General features: G+C 40.4%; 1 protein-coding gene across 4 annotated transcripts in view; it reads left to right on the forward strand.

The window, feature by feature from the left end:
- Positions 1 to 16,810, forward strand: part of ARHGEF26 (Rho guanine nucleotide exchange factor 26) — a 134,716-nt gene that overhangs the window by 64,256 nt on the left and 53,650 nt on the right. For all 4 annotated transcript variants that reach the window (XR_014066229.1, XM_081532059.1, XM_081532069.1 and 1 more), the window contains exons 7-9: positions 7,860 to 8,012; positions 10,722 to 10,851; positions 14,270 to 14,344. Coding sequence is in view for 3 of the 4 variants with exons in the window: in XM_081532059.1 (XP_081388185.1) it covers positions 7,860 to 8,012; positions 10,722 to 10,851; positions 14,270 to 14,344 (358 nt within the window). In the remaining variant the exon portion in view is untranslated. The remainder of the gene's footprint in view (positions 1 to 7,859; positions 8,013 to 10,721; positions 10,852 to 14,269; positions 14,345 to 16,810) is intronic.

Raw genomic sequence — 16,810 nt, forward strand, 5'->3', positions numbered from 1 at the left:
GGTTCCTGGAGGGGGTGAAAGTGAATCTGAGACTTGAAGGATGAGTGGGGCAAAGGGCAGGGCAGCAGGGAATGAGGGGGCGTGGTGGCTAGGAATGACTCCTGGAGGGTTTCACCAGCCACCCCGAAACCAGTATTTGCTCTCACTCTGTGGACCAGGACCAGAATACATCACTGGCTGCCACCCTCCTGGAGGCAGCATCTAGGGAGACGGTCAGCTCCTCTGCTGTCTCACACGTCTTGCCACAGCATAAATCCACTGTGAAATCTTTACTCTGTAGATGTGTGTAAATCATTTGTTGAGATAATTCGGTAGTCATTCTTGGAAAGTAATGTATTTCCTCTTTAAGGTCGAGCTGTAAGCCTTCTTGCTGGATATTCAGATTGAGGACTGGCCAGTAGTAACAGAGCAGTGGATACTTGTGAGCAGAGGCAGTAGGTGAAGTAGTTCAAGCAGGCTCTGGACTCAGAAAGGCTCTGCGTTCAAACTCAAGCTTGTTGTTTAGAGTTTTGACTTAAGTTCTCTTAGCCTTGGTTTTCTTATCTGTAAAATGGGTTCATTGGTGGTCATAAAGTCAACTTGAGGGTTAAGTTAGATGAGGCAGTGTGTGGGAAGGGCTGGACTTGGCACAGTGAATGGTGGTCATGGTTATCAATTGTTGGCTACTTGACATCCATCAAAGCATGTCATCCTATGCTTAACACGTGGGAGGAGATTTTGTTGGCTGACAGTTGAAGCCAGATTTGTTGTCTATATTAAAGAAGTTTTACTCTCCTCTGTAGATGAGTGGATTTACTGTCTCCAAAGATCTCTCAGGATTACTCATCTCTGACATGCCAATGACATTACCAGTTGAATTTGAAGAGGCTATTAGTCATGGTATGGCGACATTTATCTTCATATTGGTAGGTCTTTTCCGCCTACTATAGAAGGGAGAACATGATGCTCACAAAAGTATATGTACTCAGTGTGTCAGAAGCGGCTACTTCCCTGTTGACTTTGCTTTTTCCCTGAAAAATGCAGTGCTGCAATTAAAACCATCATTTGATAAAGCAACCACGAAAGGCCTAAAGAATATGCAGTCCCTGTAGTTATAGGAAATATTAAAGGAGAGGCTACAGGCCTCAAGCAGGCTCCTCAGACGTGACCATGTGGTTCTCATCTTGAAGTCCCCACCTCCTGGGAGGCTGGCCTGGTGTTGCTTGGTGGCCCCGACCTTTTCTCTGCACAACCAAGGAGCTCAGCTGGAAGGGCTGCACTCATTTGCAGCCCTGCTGCGAAGTGTGGATGTGATTAGGTAGAGGGAGAAGAAGCAAGAAGCAGTCAGTTTCATGTCCCTTTAGAGAGGTGAAATAGACGCTGAAAAGGCACATCTGTGACAATTCAGAGCTACCGGATGCTACTGGTGATGGTTAGTCAAGAGTCAAACAGGGTTAACTGGGGTATCTGGTTAAGAGGCAGGGCTTCCAGGAGGCCTTTAGTGGTCCATCAGAGGTTTCTCAAAGTCTAGATGTTAACGATGACATTAAAATTTTGGTAGGAAAAAAAAAAAATGAAAGATTGTGTAACATGATCGGTTGTAAAACATGATCATCTTGGTACCGCTACAAAGAAGAAATAATGAAGGTATTGTGCCAGGAAAAAAAAATTCATTGGGCTGAAATAGATTTCCATTAAAAAGTTGTCCTTCAAGTAAGCCAGATTGCTTCACAGACTCCATTCAGGTTTCACCCAGGGAATCAGAATGCTTTTATTTTTGCTTCAGATTTCATTTGGATTTCCAGCATTCTCGGTTATTGAAATAATACCTCATTCTTTAGTAATAACTTTCTTGGCCTGTTGGTAGCTCAGCTCATTTAGTGAAATATGCAAATTTGCCCAAAATAACCAATAGAGAATTAAACATAGAAGGCTTTGAATTATGTCTTAATTATGCTCATGTCAAAATAAAAAATGGGTGGCTTCGTTTATATTGTATCAAAATAAGTAGTGTAAACAGATATTTCATTTGTGCTTTGTTTTTAATCTTGTACTTTGGCAAACTTTCAAGGGTGATAGATGAATTTCCCTTTTCATTGGGAAAAGCCAAACTACTGTTGTTTTTGGTCATATAGTTGCATTCTTTCAGACTGTAACAGTTAGCTGAAGACAAGAAATTGGAAGAGAGCTTTGCCTCTGAGATATTTCTTAGATTTACATGATAATGATCTTATGAATGGTTTCTTATTTTTTCAATTTTCTTTGAACATTTTCTTAAAGGACACTTGGAGCTAAAAGAAATTGCAAATAGTTTGCATTTATATGAAAACCAGCTAAAAATGAACTAGTCCTGGTTACATACTACCTAGAATTCCTGTGGCTCTGAATTCTCACAGATGTATATTTTCAGGGAAAATTAAACTGCGTTTTTCTTCCCTCTCCCTCTTCCTCCTAAGTTCCTTTCTTCATGGATGGCTTAATGACCCAACTTGTTGCCCAGCTAGAAACTTTGAGTAGAAACCGCAGTGTCTTCCTTGACTTTGCCATCTAATGAGTTTCTCCATTGTATTAACTTTCCCTCCAAACTGTTACCCTAATGTGCCCTCTCCTTTTGACTTCCCATGCAGGCTTTCTTGTTACTTGCCTAGGTTAGCATCGCACTGGCTTGCAGGTGATCTTCCCCACTTCTGTGTCAGTTATCTCTGTCCAATTAGATGATTTGTTGGCTTCAACAACTCCAGCAAGTTCTCTTTGTCCATAGATTACGTTCAGGCTCCTCAGTAGACAGTCAGACTTTTGCAGTCTAGCTCAGGCCCACTTGCTTTGCTGCTCTCATTCTCTGCTCCCATTCCTCCTATGGTTGACATCTCACCTTGCTAAACCCCACAGTTTTTCTGAATGAGATTCTTGCCTTTGTCCACATTGTGTCCTGCTATAGGTGCTCTGTCCCCCGACCTCCTGCATCACCATCCTCATCACTGATGACCCCTCACACTTTTCCTCACCTCGGGCCTCCAGTTGCCCTGCCCTGCCCTGTTGTTTTCACTGTATGGCCCTGTCATAGGTCTCGTATTGCAAGTGATTGGCTCCCTACCTCCCATGGGCCACTCAACTCTGAGCATCAGGAGGTCAAGAACCATTTCTTACTCAGTTAAGTTCAGTCACTTAGTTGTGTCTGACCCTTTGCGACACCACGGACTGCAGCACGCCAGGCTTCTCTGTCTATCACCAAATCCCGGAGCTTGCTCAGACTCATGTCCATTGAGTCGGTGATGCCATCTAACCACCTCATCCTCTGTCATTCCCTTCTCTTCCTGCCTTCAATCTTTCCCAGCATCAGGGTCTTTTCAAATGAGTCAGCTCTTCGCATCAGGTGGCCAAAGTATTGGAGCTTCAGCTTCAGCCATCAGTCCTTCCAATGAATATGCAGGACTGATTTCCTTTAGGATTGGCTGATTTGATCTCCTTGCAGACCAAGGGACTCTCAAGAGTCTTCTCCAACACCACAGTTCAAAAGCATCAATTCTTTGGCTCTCAGCCTTCCTTATAGTCCAACTCTCACATCCATACATGATACTGGAAAAACCATGGCTTTGACTAGATGGACCTTTGTCAGCAAAGTAATGTCTCTGCTTTTTTAATATGCTGTCCAAGCTGGTCATAGCTTTTCTTCCAAGAAACAAGTATCTTTTAATTTCATGGCTGCAGTCACCATCTGCAGTGATTTTGGAGCCCAAAAATATAAAATCTGTCACTGATTCCATTGTCTCCCCATCTATTTGCCATGAAGTAATGGGACCAGATGCTGTGATCTTAGTTTTCTGAATGTTGAGCTTTAAGCCAGCTTTTTCACTCACCTCATTCACTTTCATCAAGAAGCTCTTCAGTTCTTCTTCACTTTCTCCCATAATGGTGATGTCATCTGCATATCTGAGGTTGTTGATATTTCTCCCAGCAATCTTGATTCCAGCTTGTGCTTCATCCAGCCCAGCGTTTCTCATGATGTACTCTGCATATAAGTTAAAAAAGCAGGGTGACAATATACAAGCTTGACATACTCCTTTCCCAATTTGCAGCCAGTTCATTGTTCCACGTCTGGTTCTAACTGTTGCTTCTTGACTTGCATACAAATTTCTCAGGAGGTAGGTAAGGTAGTCTGGTATTCTCATCTCATTAAGAATTTTCCAGTTTGTTGTGATCCACATAACCAAAGGCTTTGGCAAAGTCAATAAAGCAGAAGTAGATTTTTTTCTGGAACTCTCTTGCTTTTTCTGTGACCCAACAGATATTGGCAATTTGATCTCTGGTTCCTCTGCCTTTTCTAAATCCGGCTTGAGCATCTGGAAGTTCACAGTTCATGTACTGTCGAAGCCTGGCTTGGAGAATTTTGAGCATTACTTCGCTACCGTGTGAGATTAATATGATTGTATGGTAGTTTGAACATTCTTTGGCATTGCTTTTCTTTGGGATAGGAATGAAAACTGACCTTTTCCAGTCTCGTGGCCACTGCTGAGTGTTCCAAATTTGCTGGCATATTGAGTGCAACACTTTCACAGCATCATCTTTTAGGACTTGAAATAGCTCAACTGGAATTCCATCACCTCCACTAGCTTTGTTCGTAGTGATGCTTCCTCAGGCCCACTTGACTTCGGACTTCAGGATGTCTGGCTCTAGGTGAGTGATCACACCATCATGACTTTCTAGGAAATTAAGATCTTTTTTGTATAGTTCTTCTGTGTATTCTTGCCACCTTTTCTTAATATCTTCTGCTTCTGTTAGGTCCATACCTTTTCTATCCTTTATTTCTTACTCAACCTTCATTTAATGTAATAACCTCTCCTTGGCATCTAACTCAGCTTCTTCTGTATTGATTCTTGTTATTATACTATCATTTCTTGGTATACACTACTAGTAGCAGAGTCGGCAAGGTTGAAATTCCACTTGTAGATATATATCCCAGAGAACTGAAAACAGCCACTCAGATACGCAGATGGGTATGCTAAAAGGTGGAAACAACCTGTTCATATTATAAACAAATTATAGTAAGTACCTACAATGGAATATTATTCAGACATAAAGAAGAAAAAGTTCTGATAACACGCCTCAATATCGATGAACCTGGGAGACACAATACTAAGTGAAATAAGCTAGAGAAAAAGTTGTGTGATTCCACTCCTGAAATATCTAGAATAGGCAAATTCACAGAGATTGATAGAAGATGAGAGGTTATCAGGGGCTGAGGAGAGGGGGGAATGGGGAGTTGTTGCTTTATGGGTACAGCATTTCTGTTTGGGGTGAGGAAAGTATTTTGGAAATAGTGATGATGGTTGCACAATACTGTGACAGTAATTAAAGCCATTGAAAATGGTTTAAATGGCAACATGTATGTAATATACATTTTACTACAATAAAAGGTATATAGTTTGTATAATTTTTTTAAAAAGATACTGCCACCAGCACTCTTATGCATATATGCATATATGCATATGTTTCAACATGTAGTTAGTTATATACAAGCATGTTGTTTTCCTGTATCATGTATATTTATCATTCTTACCATCTTAATAGATCACAGATTTCTTGATGTGAGGGACTAGTCTAGATAGGAAGTAACATGGTTTTTGTTTGTCTAGGGTTTGGAGTTGGATATTTTTGAAATTCTGAAACCTTTTAGAGAGGGCTTGATATTTTATTTGAATGTTGAATAAACTGTGCATGACAAAGTGACATGAAGTCACTGACTGAATTTTGAAACATAGATGTGTTCTTCTGACCTGCTATCTGTTCTTCTGACCTGCTAATCCTGAGGGACACTGTGCGTATTCAGCCTGATCCCATTGGAAGGAAGGCTGAATAGTGTAGCACAGTGTGCTTTTAGCTGCTCCTCTGCTCTTTAAACAGGGAGTTTGGATGATGAGGTCATGTGGTTAGGAACTATATTGACTATTTTCCTGAGTCGTTTTTAAAGGTAATAAACATGTAGGTGCTTTCTCAGAATAGAAATGGTAATTCTTCTAGGAAGTTAAAATATATCTCTTTGTCTCATAAGCTCCTTTGGAGACTTTTAAAAATTGAGTAGAGGTAATCCCTTGGTGGTACAGTGGTTAAGACCCGGCACTTTCTCTTTACTTTCTCGGCACAATCCTGATTGGGAAGCTAAAATCCCACGAGCTGTGTGGTGCAGCCAAAATAAATAAATAAATAAATAAAAATAGAATAGATAATGATGACAAGCTAATACAATTTATATTAAAATGAGTTTAATGTACATGTCAACATGTGTGCATGCTCAGTCACTTGGCCGTGTCTGACTCTTTGCTACCCCATGGACTGTAGCCCACCAAGCTCTTCCGTTCATGGGATTATACCAGCAGAAATACTGGAGTGAGTTGCCATTTCCTCTTCCAGGGGATCTTCCCAACCCTTATAAAAATAAGATCTTTAACATCTTAATTGTTTTGTTTCTGAGTGCCAGGATTTTCTTTGAAAAGAACTGAGATATAAATGTGAGAAAATGTTAGCTCATATTTACCATTAATAATCTTGTATAAATTTCTGTTGTCTCATTCACTGTCTGTCTTGAATTTTGTATTATGGAGTCCACCCAACAAACTGGTAAGGAGCAATGACGTGCTAAATACCAAAACTCACCTTCCCTTGTACTCGTCTTCTAAAGTCAACATTAGACATTATTGTTGATTTCACCTTCTTCAGACTTTAGAAAACCCTTTAGTCCTTGTGTGATAGTTATTTTTGATAGATTTTCCTGCTGCTCTGAACATGGTCGGTAAGTGTGCTCTAGGGAAGTTCTCAGTTTTTAGTGTGCATTCAGACTATCAGGCAGTCTTGATGAAGTACAGGTTCAGATTGGGAGAGGTGAGGGGTGAAATTCTGCATTTTAGATAAGCTCTTAAGTGATACCAGTGCTGCTGGTCTGTGGGCCAGAGGAAGAACACTGTTTCAAATATCTGCGTTTGATACTTTGTTAAAATTGGATCCAATATAAGGTTGACAGAAGAAATGCAAGACACCCAAGATGTCCTATGCAGTTATTTGGCACACAGTTGTATTAAAAAATTATTCATTGTTTATCTGAAATTTAGTTTTGACTGGGCTAGACACAATATAGGTAGGTGTGTGTGAGTGCACACCACACACACACAAGGCAACTCTAAATTGCAATCTAAATCATTTACAGCCATTTAAATGTCATGTATTATATTAGATGTAAATGATATGATTATTTTTATTTGGAGAGAAAGACCCCATAGAATTAGGTTTGTTTCAGACTTAGTTTTTAGGCACTTATTTAGGTATTTTGCTCATATGCTTTTCAATACAATAATATATGTAAGGATTAGTGCTGCACCCCATCCCCAAGTATCTAGGAAATTCTTGAAAATAGTGAAATCTGTACATTCCAAAATATCCCTGAAAGCATAGAAATGTCCTGGACTATCAATGTTTTAAGCTAACCATATGAAGTAATGGGCTTCACTGGTGGCTCAGATGGTAGAGAATCTGCCTGCAATGTGGGAGACCTGGGTTTGATCCTTGGATTGGGGAAGGTAATGTCAATCCACTCCAGTGTTCTTGCCTGGAGAATCCATGGACAGAGGAGCCTGGTGGACCACAGTCCATAGGGTCACAAAGAGTCAGAAACAACTGAGTTACTAACACTTTCACTTTCATATGAAGGAATAAGATGTTAATATGATAGATTTAAACTTAGACTGTTTTATAGTTTTTTTCTTGTATTTTTTTGGTACCATGTACTGCTGGTATTTTGAAACCCTGTATAATAGCATTTCATGAGGATAATCTGTTGTCTATTAAAGCATATAGAAGGCAGTGTAAATGCTTTTCTTTTTTTTTTTTAGATTCTTTACAGAGCTGGAAGCAAGACATCAGAATAATATCTTCATAGAGGACATAAGTGACATTGTGGAAAAGCACACAGCATCCACATTTGACCCATATGTGAAATACTGCACAAATGAAGTCTACCAACAGCGGACACTGCAAAAATTGTTGTAAGCAGTATTGAATGTTGCGGCTTTAATGATCTAATCATATTTTAATTGGGTCACATTGATTGAAATCAGTTGATCTCTTAAATGTCTTTTGGGAAGAGAAGTGCTTTTGGGCAGGGGTGTTAGATTAGAAAAACCCAGTTGTGGAGAATTTTCTTTAAAGCTCTTTTGAAATTGTAGCTTGTTGATTTTTTCCTTGTTTCTTTTCTTTTTTTTAATTCCTGCAAGGCTTGGGTGGGGGGGTGGGGGAGGGTAACGATGATCAGTGATCATCATTCTACATGGTGAGAAGCTTGTTCTCTAAGCTGTTATCTGGTCATTAAATAGTTTGCCTGAGGCCAAGATACAGTTCTTGAACTAGTGCCTAGGAGCCAAAGTGTCCTCTAGTATTCTAATCTTCCTCCATTCAAATGACAACTCTGTATTTAGTTGTTTATGGGAATCACTCATCTTCTCCCTCTGGGTGATTAGGTGTGAGGAGAACAAGGATGGTCTGAAGGAAGACAGTTTTTTGTTTTTTTTTTTTAAGTTCTTAAAGGCTCTAATTATGAAACAAAAAAGAAGTCAACCTTAAATTTCCACACACACCTTTTCCCTTGGTTCTGTTTAGGTTACTGAGAGTTTTGGTGTGATGGATCTGCCATTTCTAGTCGGAGAAGCATCAGCAGTGGTTCAGCAATGTCTGTATTGCATTATTGGGGTGGGGCTTGTTTATCACAAGGAGCTCCGTGTCTGGCAGTACAGTTGGACATCGCTGTAAACTCAGTTTGGGGGCTGACTGGCTATTATCATCTTTCTGTGAGCTGTGGTGTTTATGACGGAAGCATGGCACACTGGCCAGTCTCTAGACAATGTGAGAGACCCTATGGTGATGATTACCTCATGGCTACTTAGAGAAGCAGCCCTCACGTGGGTAAGAAAGGCTGATGATGCCCCATTCCTCTTCCACATCATCCTTAAAACCTTGTACAGGCAGGGAGGAAATCCCTCAGCTGCCAGCCCCAAATGAGGTTATTAGTACAAAGCAGGATTTGTCTGCACTGCCAGACATTTTGTCCTAGATTAGTTTTTGTTGTGGAGACTGTTCTATACATTGTAGCACCCCAGGCTCCTCTCCACCAGCTGCTGGTAGCACAGCCTCACCTCAGCTGTGATAACCAGAAATGTCTCCAGACGTTACCTGATGCCTTCATCACCCCTCACCCGCCATGGGAACTGCGATGTAAAGGTTACTCTTTGACTGTTGGAAAATCCAAGTGACACGTGTAAAAGCCAAAGCCTGGAATTAGAGCTAAATTAAGTTTTGTTTTGCAAGATTTAAAAAAAAAAACAAAACTTGAATAAGTACTGCTGTACTTTATGTAACTCTTTAAAAATAAAGGTTTTATTTAAACTAGCTCAGTGATATCATCATTTGAGCTTTCACATGGAAATTAGTAGGTGTGTTTTCAGAATGTAAATTTACATTTGGGGCTGTGACTTTGAGCTTTGCCTGCACTTTGGAATCTGAAAACCAGCAAACAAATAATGCCCAGGATCCATCCTAGACTGGTTGGTTTCCTCAGAATCTTTGGAGGTGGTGGAAGTGATTTAAATATGCAACTGGTCTAAAATTTGATTCTTTTTTAATTTCCTAAATTTTTTTTTCAAAGTTAGCAGGAAACTTAACTCCTAAGTTTAAGAAAAGGAAATTACAACATTTCTGAGTACTTTCTCTTAACTTGCTGTTCTGGGTATTTCCTGATTTCTTTCTAGCAGCCTTGAACCAAACCATCTAAGTTTCAAAGTATATTTTTTTGAAAAAAGGTTTCAATTGCCATTACCCTGCTTCTTGGCCTCCTCCACCCCTCACCAGGGGATCACAGAATCTGGGGCCAGCCCTCCTCCACCTCCCCCTCACAAGTCACACTGTAACTCCACAGAGCTACCCTTAGAGTGAAGTGAGGTGACGGAATGCGAGATGCCGTGTCAGGGACCCACTGAAAGTCAGAAGACCTTGGTTAGACTTCTGTCTTCACCAAATGCTAGGTCTTTGATTTGGCAAGTTGGGGACCTTGCTGAGACTCCACATTCTTACTGGAATCCCCTTCAAAGTTATATGGTGCCACATGAGATCCTTTATGTCCATGTATCTTGCTAAATTCCATAGAAATGTTGTGACAATGTTGTCCCTGTTCTAATGTCACTGGGAGAGGGGGGATAGTCTGGCTGACATGGTCAGAAGGTTTTCTGTCTTAGAAGCTTTGGAAAAGTCCAAAAGCCTCCTAGTAAGTAAATCGTGAGATTTCTTTCTTAGATTATCATCTCAGGCTGGAGACGTGGCTTAAAACACATGTGTCATCTTCTTAGTGGAATGTTTGTAGATGATCAGATATGAGATGTAGTGTGTATACTAATTTTCAATGTACACATTCACCTTTATTATACCACTGTTTCTTCATTTGTTTGCTTTCTACTTCTAAAAATTTCTGGCACCTATATTTTCATCTTATTATTCCCATTACTACTTTAAACTTATATTCAGTCTTGACTGTAAAAGGCAACCAAGCCATCCATGTCCACCTATGTAATTATGTGTTTATGTCGTTTATATATTTAAAAATCATTGATAATCTAGAAGTTTATCACAGTGTTTTATAATACATTTTGACTTGCCTCTTAACTTAAAGAGGAAATACTTTGAAGTTTTGTCTCTTTGTTTTCCTTCAGAGCCACCAACCCGTCTTTCAAGGAAGTTTTATCCCGAATCGAGTCCCACGAAGACTGTAGGAACCTACCCATGATCTCGTTTCTCATTCTTCCCATGCAGAGGGTGACCCGCCTTCCCCTGCTGATGGATGTAAGATGTGACCTGGTGTCTTTTTCCTCTGTGGATAGCTGTGGCTGCAACAAGTCTGATTAAGAAAATTATTCTTCTTCTGCTTAAATTATATCCCTTCTATAAAATTTCCCAATTCAGTGAGAAGGTGCTGTTTGGTTAGAAAGTCCCACATGGGAAACTGTCTTCAATTTAGGCTTGTGTGGTCACTCTAAAGAAGTTAGATTACAACCCTCACCTAACATTTTTTGAAATGAGAAGAGTATTGACTTCTTGAAGTCAGGAGTCCTGAATTCCTCTGCGGCTGAAACACCAGGCATGAGACCCTGGGCATGTCATTTCATCCCTCTGGGCCTCAGTTTCCTCTGTCGGAGCACTCAGATCCCTTTCCCTGTCATGTTCCAAGCTGCTGCATGCGTGCTCCGTCGCTTCAGTCATGTTCGACTCTTTGCAACCCTGTGGAGTATAGCCCACCAGGCTCCTCTCTTCATGGGATTCTCCAGGCAAGAATACCGGAGTGGGTTGCCATGCCCTCCTCCAGGGGATCTTGCCGACCCAGGGATTGAACCCACATCTCTTCTTGCATGGGGAAACAGCTTCTTTACCGCTAGTGCCACCTGGGATGCCCCAAGCTGCTGAAGTGCTCCCATTTCACACGGGGAGGAGTCTCTTCAGCATCACAGGGCATAAACCTGCCCTAGTTTGCATTGCTCAGAATGAGTGAGGAAAATCCAGACATCTGATCTTATCGTAGGGAGCATTCAGGAAGAAAACACGTATTTGCTTTTGAGTAATGCAGGACGTGACTGAGGGAAGAGCAGAGACAGACTGGTGGGAAGCACAGCTGGGAGGACAGCCAGTCAGTGGCCCAGGATGGCTGCACACTGGCTGGGCCAAAACCACCGTGGCAGCCCCAGGACAGTGGGTTGCCCTGACGTGACTCCCATCCAGCTAGTGCGCCAACAAGCGTCTTTTTTTTTTTTAATAAAATTGAACTATAGTTGATTTATGATATTGTGTTAGTTTCAGGTGTATAGCAAAGTGATTCAAATATATGTATACATTTTTTCAGAGTATTTTCCATTGTAGGTTATTATATTTACTTAGTTATACAGTAACTCCTTGTTCTTTATCTATTTTATATGTAGTAGTTTGTATCTGTTAATCCCAAACTCCTAATTTATCTCTCCCCTGCTTTCCTGTCCCTTTTGGTAACTTTAAGTTTGTTTTCTGTGTCTGTGAGTTTCTTCTTCTATCTTTAGATTCATTTGTATTGTTTTTTGTATTCCGCATATGTGATATCATATAATATTTATCTTTCTCTGTCAGACTTACTTCACTTAGTATGATAATCTCTAGGTCTATTCATGTTGCTGCAAATGGCATTATTTCATCCTTTTTATGGCTAATACTCCATTATATGTACGTACCACATCTTAAATCACTTGTCTGTTGATGGTCATTTGGGTTGCTTCCATGTCTTAGCTATTGTAAACAGTGCTGCTATGAATATCAGGTTGCATGTATCTTTTTGAATTAGAGTTTTTTGTTTTTTCCGTGCATATGCCCAGGAGTGGGATTGCTGGATCATATGGTAGTTCAAAGAGTATCTTTTTGATCAAGTTAAATATCTTGGCATAGTTCTGCTTTAAATTTGGATGATAATATAATGTCAGTTTTGACATGCTTGCTTTTTATAAGTCAAAATACAGGATAAAAACATAGCAAAAATTATTATTGTCTAAGATTTCAAAATAAATTCCATTTTCTCTATTCAATTATAAATTCAAAGAAACACTGAAATTTAGAAACTAGTAAAAGGGTGGGATTTTGTTCACTTTCTTGGCCCAGCCGCACAGTGTTGAGGAGGTTCAGCTGTCTTTTCAGAATTCACAGCACCTGCTACTCTCCTAGGTCACCTCAGTCTACTAGTCTACTACCTTTACACCTATCCTTGTCCATTTCGTGTTATTTAGGGACTTCTCTCCTTGTTTACGTGGGAAACTTGCAGTTTTGCAAATCTAGCTCTGATTTTTTTGTATCAATATTTATCATGTCTATCACACAGAGTCTAAAAAGAAGTGATACTTTTTGGGGTCAGAGACTCTTTTGAGATTGTAGATTAAGCTGTAGTCATTCTTCCTAGAAGAATGACTTCCTAGCGTGTGCAAAATTTTACATAAAATTGAAGTGTACAATAGAAACTATGGCTTGCTCCCAGAAATAAAAACTAATATTTTTCAAACTGCTTTTGTACTCATCAGTGGATCATGAAATTGACTTTTGAATCATGAGTAGTGTTTTTAGAAAATGAATATAGAGTAGAACACACGGTATATGATATGTACATTGTTCATATTGTGATTAAATATTATTTCATAAATGGTTTCATTTTGTGTGCATGTGTACTAGTTGCAGTGTAAAAGTATTTCTTACAGTGGGGTCATAGTCAAAAGAATTTTGAGTACATTAATATAAAACCACCAGTGGCCCACTCTGTGCTTCTTACATATCACCCCTAACATTCCTGACACCTGACTTTCAGATTCATGGGCTTGGTGTTCCTCTGCATGTAAGGTACCGGTGGTTTGCTAGTTTCTGGTATCTTCCCCTTCTGCTAGATGCCTGTTGCCCTCATCTGTTGTCCATATGTGAGAATCTGGCCACCTGGGCAGAATCTAAATGTACTTAAAACATGATCTCTTCGATTTTACTTCATTTGGAGATTTAGTTGAACTTGTTAATTGAGGTTAACATTTTTAACAATTGAAATGGTTTTGTTGGCTTTGAACAGATATAGTTTTGAAAGTTATATATAATTCAGTATATCTTCAGTTGACATTTTTGAAACTCAATTTTACCATCACAAAAATTGCAGCATAAGCATATCAAGAAAAAATCCAGCAGCCATTTTTTCTTGACCTTTTTATTCACATATCATCTGCAAATATAATAACTTCTAATAATGATGATGATAACAGTGATCATTGAAGTAATTTTGTCATTAATTAAAGACCTACTGTATGCACGTTATTCATAAAGAACTTTTCATGCATTATCTTAACTTTTTTAACAGCCTTGTGGCTTTACAGGTGGCTTTATCCCAATTTTACAGATGAGGAAACTGAGGCTTATAGAAGCTTATAAGGGAAGGTGACTTGACCCAAGGTCGCATAGCTCATAAGGAGCAGATCTAGAATTTGAAACCAGATCACCCACCTCTGAAGTCTGTCCTCTTATTAAATCATCCATAGGATGAACATGGATCCTCTGCTTTTAAAAACTATGTGCTATTTTAATGTTGTCTTTATACTCATCCATAGTATTGTGTTCAGCATTGTTAAGTTTGCTATGAATAAGAGTATATGGCTGGATGTTGGTTTTATTTTACTTAATAGAATAAATCAGCTGATTTTGTTCTTCTTTCACTTCATTGCAGACTATCTGTCAAAAGACACCTAAGGACTCTCCGAAGTATGAAGTCTGCAAAAGAGCCTTAAAGGAAGTGAGCAAGGTAACTGTTGAGTAGCTTTTCAGACAAAAACACTCAGATCCCTCCAAAGAGAACCTGTCTGGATTTGATGCTAAAGGCTGGTTGATTCTCACAGCCACTTGTGCACCATTCTTTAAGTAGTTGAAAAACAAAATTATGTTTGCTATACTCAACTGAAATTGGTAATTTTACTATTTCAGACAGTCTTAAGGGCCTTTAGAGATCTCATTTTCTTTTGGTGTCTGAATAGCTGTTTATTCATTCTGTCATTCAAGAAATATTTATTGCATATCCACTACAGTGCCAGGGACCATGCCAGCCCCTGAAAATGTGAGGATGAGTAAGGCATGTGTGGTTACTGCCCTCATGGAATGTGCTGTATAAAGGGGAAAGTAGACATGAAATAAGAGTTACAATAAAGGATGGTGAGTGACATGAGAGGAAGAACATAGTAATGTTGAAGCTGGAACCTGGAGCAAGAGCAGCTTTGAGCCAGGGCCTGGGGAGGGGTGTCTCAGGAACATGCAAAGACCCAAAGACTTGTTTGTAGAATTTGAACTAGAATGTTCTTCGTGTGACTAGAGCCCAGTCTAGGAGAGAGAGCACAGAATTGTGAACCTTATCCTAGGATGCTGTGGAAGCTACAGATTCGTGTGCCATGAAGTTGACAGTGAGAATGGGCCCCAAAGATGAAGCCTTTACAGTTGCTTAGGTTACAGATGACTGGAGCCTATACTGATATGATACTAGAAGGCAAAGAAGCAAACCTACAACATTGGGGAGGTAGGCGTGGAGATGACTTGGTTGGGTGTATTTATGGACACGAGCCAAGGAAAATCGTCCCTGTCTTGGGCAACTAGATGGATGCTCTTATTGATTTCCACAGTACGAGCATAGGGAGAAGCTGACGAATTCCATTGTGGGTGTGTTGGTATTGAGATTCCTGTAGAATATCCAAGTTAGGAGCTCAGTGGAGAGACTTGAACTGGAGACATGGGTTTGTGGATCATCAGTATGGGGATGATTTTTGAAGCTGGGAAAGTGGATGAAAAGTACCCAGGAGTATATAGAGTAAGAAGAGTGTTGAGGTTCAGCCATGAAGAACACCAGGCTTCATCTTGTGTAGGAAAAAGGAAACAGCAAAGGAGACTTGAAAAACAACAGAAGTACTAAAGTAGGAAAGTGAAAGTTGCTCAGTCATGTCCGACTCTTTGAGACCCCATGGACTATACAGTCCATGGAATTCTCCAGGCCAAAATTCTGGAGTAGGTAGCCTTTCCCTTCTCGAAGGGTAGCTTCCCAACCCAGGGATCAAACCCAGGTCTCCCATATTGCAGGTGGGTTCGTTACCATCTGAGCCACAAGGGAAGCCGAACAATACTGGAGTGGGTAGCCTGTCCCTTCTCCCGTGGATCTTCCTGACCCAGGAATTGAACTGGGGTCTCTTGCATTGCAGGCAGATTCTTTACCAACTGAGCTATCAGGGAAGCCCTCTAATGGTCTGGCAAATGGCATGTAATTTTGTGGAAGGAAGGGCAGCCCCGTTGAGTGCTCTGGAAAGACAAAGAGATGATGATCGATGCGTTCACCTGATGTATTTATTATCAGGTGAGTTGTGTTCTTGCAGGGTAGATGTGGAAGCCAGATTGGAGCGTGTTGAGGAATGAGTGGAGGATGAGACTGTGCAGCCAGCGAGTGTAGCTGTTTCAACCACTGGGCTGAGGGTAAAATGAGTTGAAAGAGAAGCTATAGTTGAAAGGGAAGTGAGGGAGGGTCTTCTTTTGTTTAAAGATTAGAAAATGGTGGGTATGTCTAAATACTAATAGGAATAGTTCGCTGAGAAAAAAGCAGCTGAAGGTTTGAGAATCAGTGAGGATATGAGATGGGCTAGACCCAGGAGAGCAAAGCTCATGATCACAGAAGCATCCTAAGCATCTCTAAGCTGCCTCAAGTTTTGTACATCTTTGTGATACTTGACTATGAAGCATGTTTCTTTCAATCAACTTTATCGATTGAACTTTATTCTTGAGTTTTATTGTTTCAACTTTTTTTTTTTTAAATAATTTTTATGTGGGCCATTTTTAAAGTCTTTATTGAGTTTGTTACATTATTGCTTCTTTTTTATGTTTGGGGTTCTTGACCCCAAGGCATGTGGGGTCTTAGCTCCCCGACCAAGGATCGAACCTGCACGCTATGTTTGGAAGGCTAAGGCTCCACCACTGGGCCACCAGGGAAGTCCCCCAGTCAACTTTAAATTGACTCCATTTTATTTATCCTCATCCTTGCCAATCGGAGAAGGCAATGGCACCCCACTCCAGTACTTTTGCCTGGAAAATCCCATGGACGGAGAAGCCTGGTAGGCTACAGTCCATGGGGTCGCTAAGAGTCGGACACGACTGAGCGACTTCACTTTCACTTTTCCCTTTCATGCGCTGGAGAAGGAAATGGCAACCCACTCCAGTATTCTTGCCTGGAGAATCCCAGGGA

The sequence above is a fragment of the Giraffa tippelskirchi genome, chromosome 2, assembly GCF_054371585.1.
Source record: "Giraffa tippelskirchi isolate mGirTip1 chromosome 2, T2T-mGirTip1v1.2.pri, whole genome shotgun sequence".
NCBI lineage: Eukaryota > Metazoa > Chordata > Mammalia > Artiodactyla > Giraffidae > Giraffa > Giraffa tippelskirchi.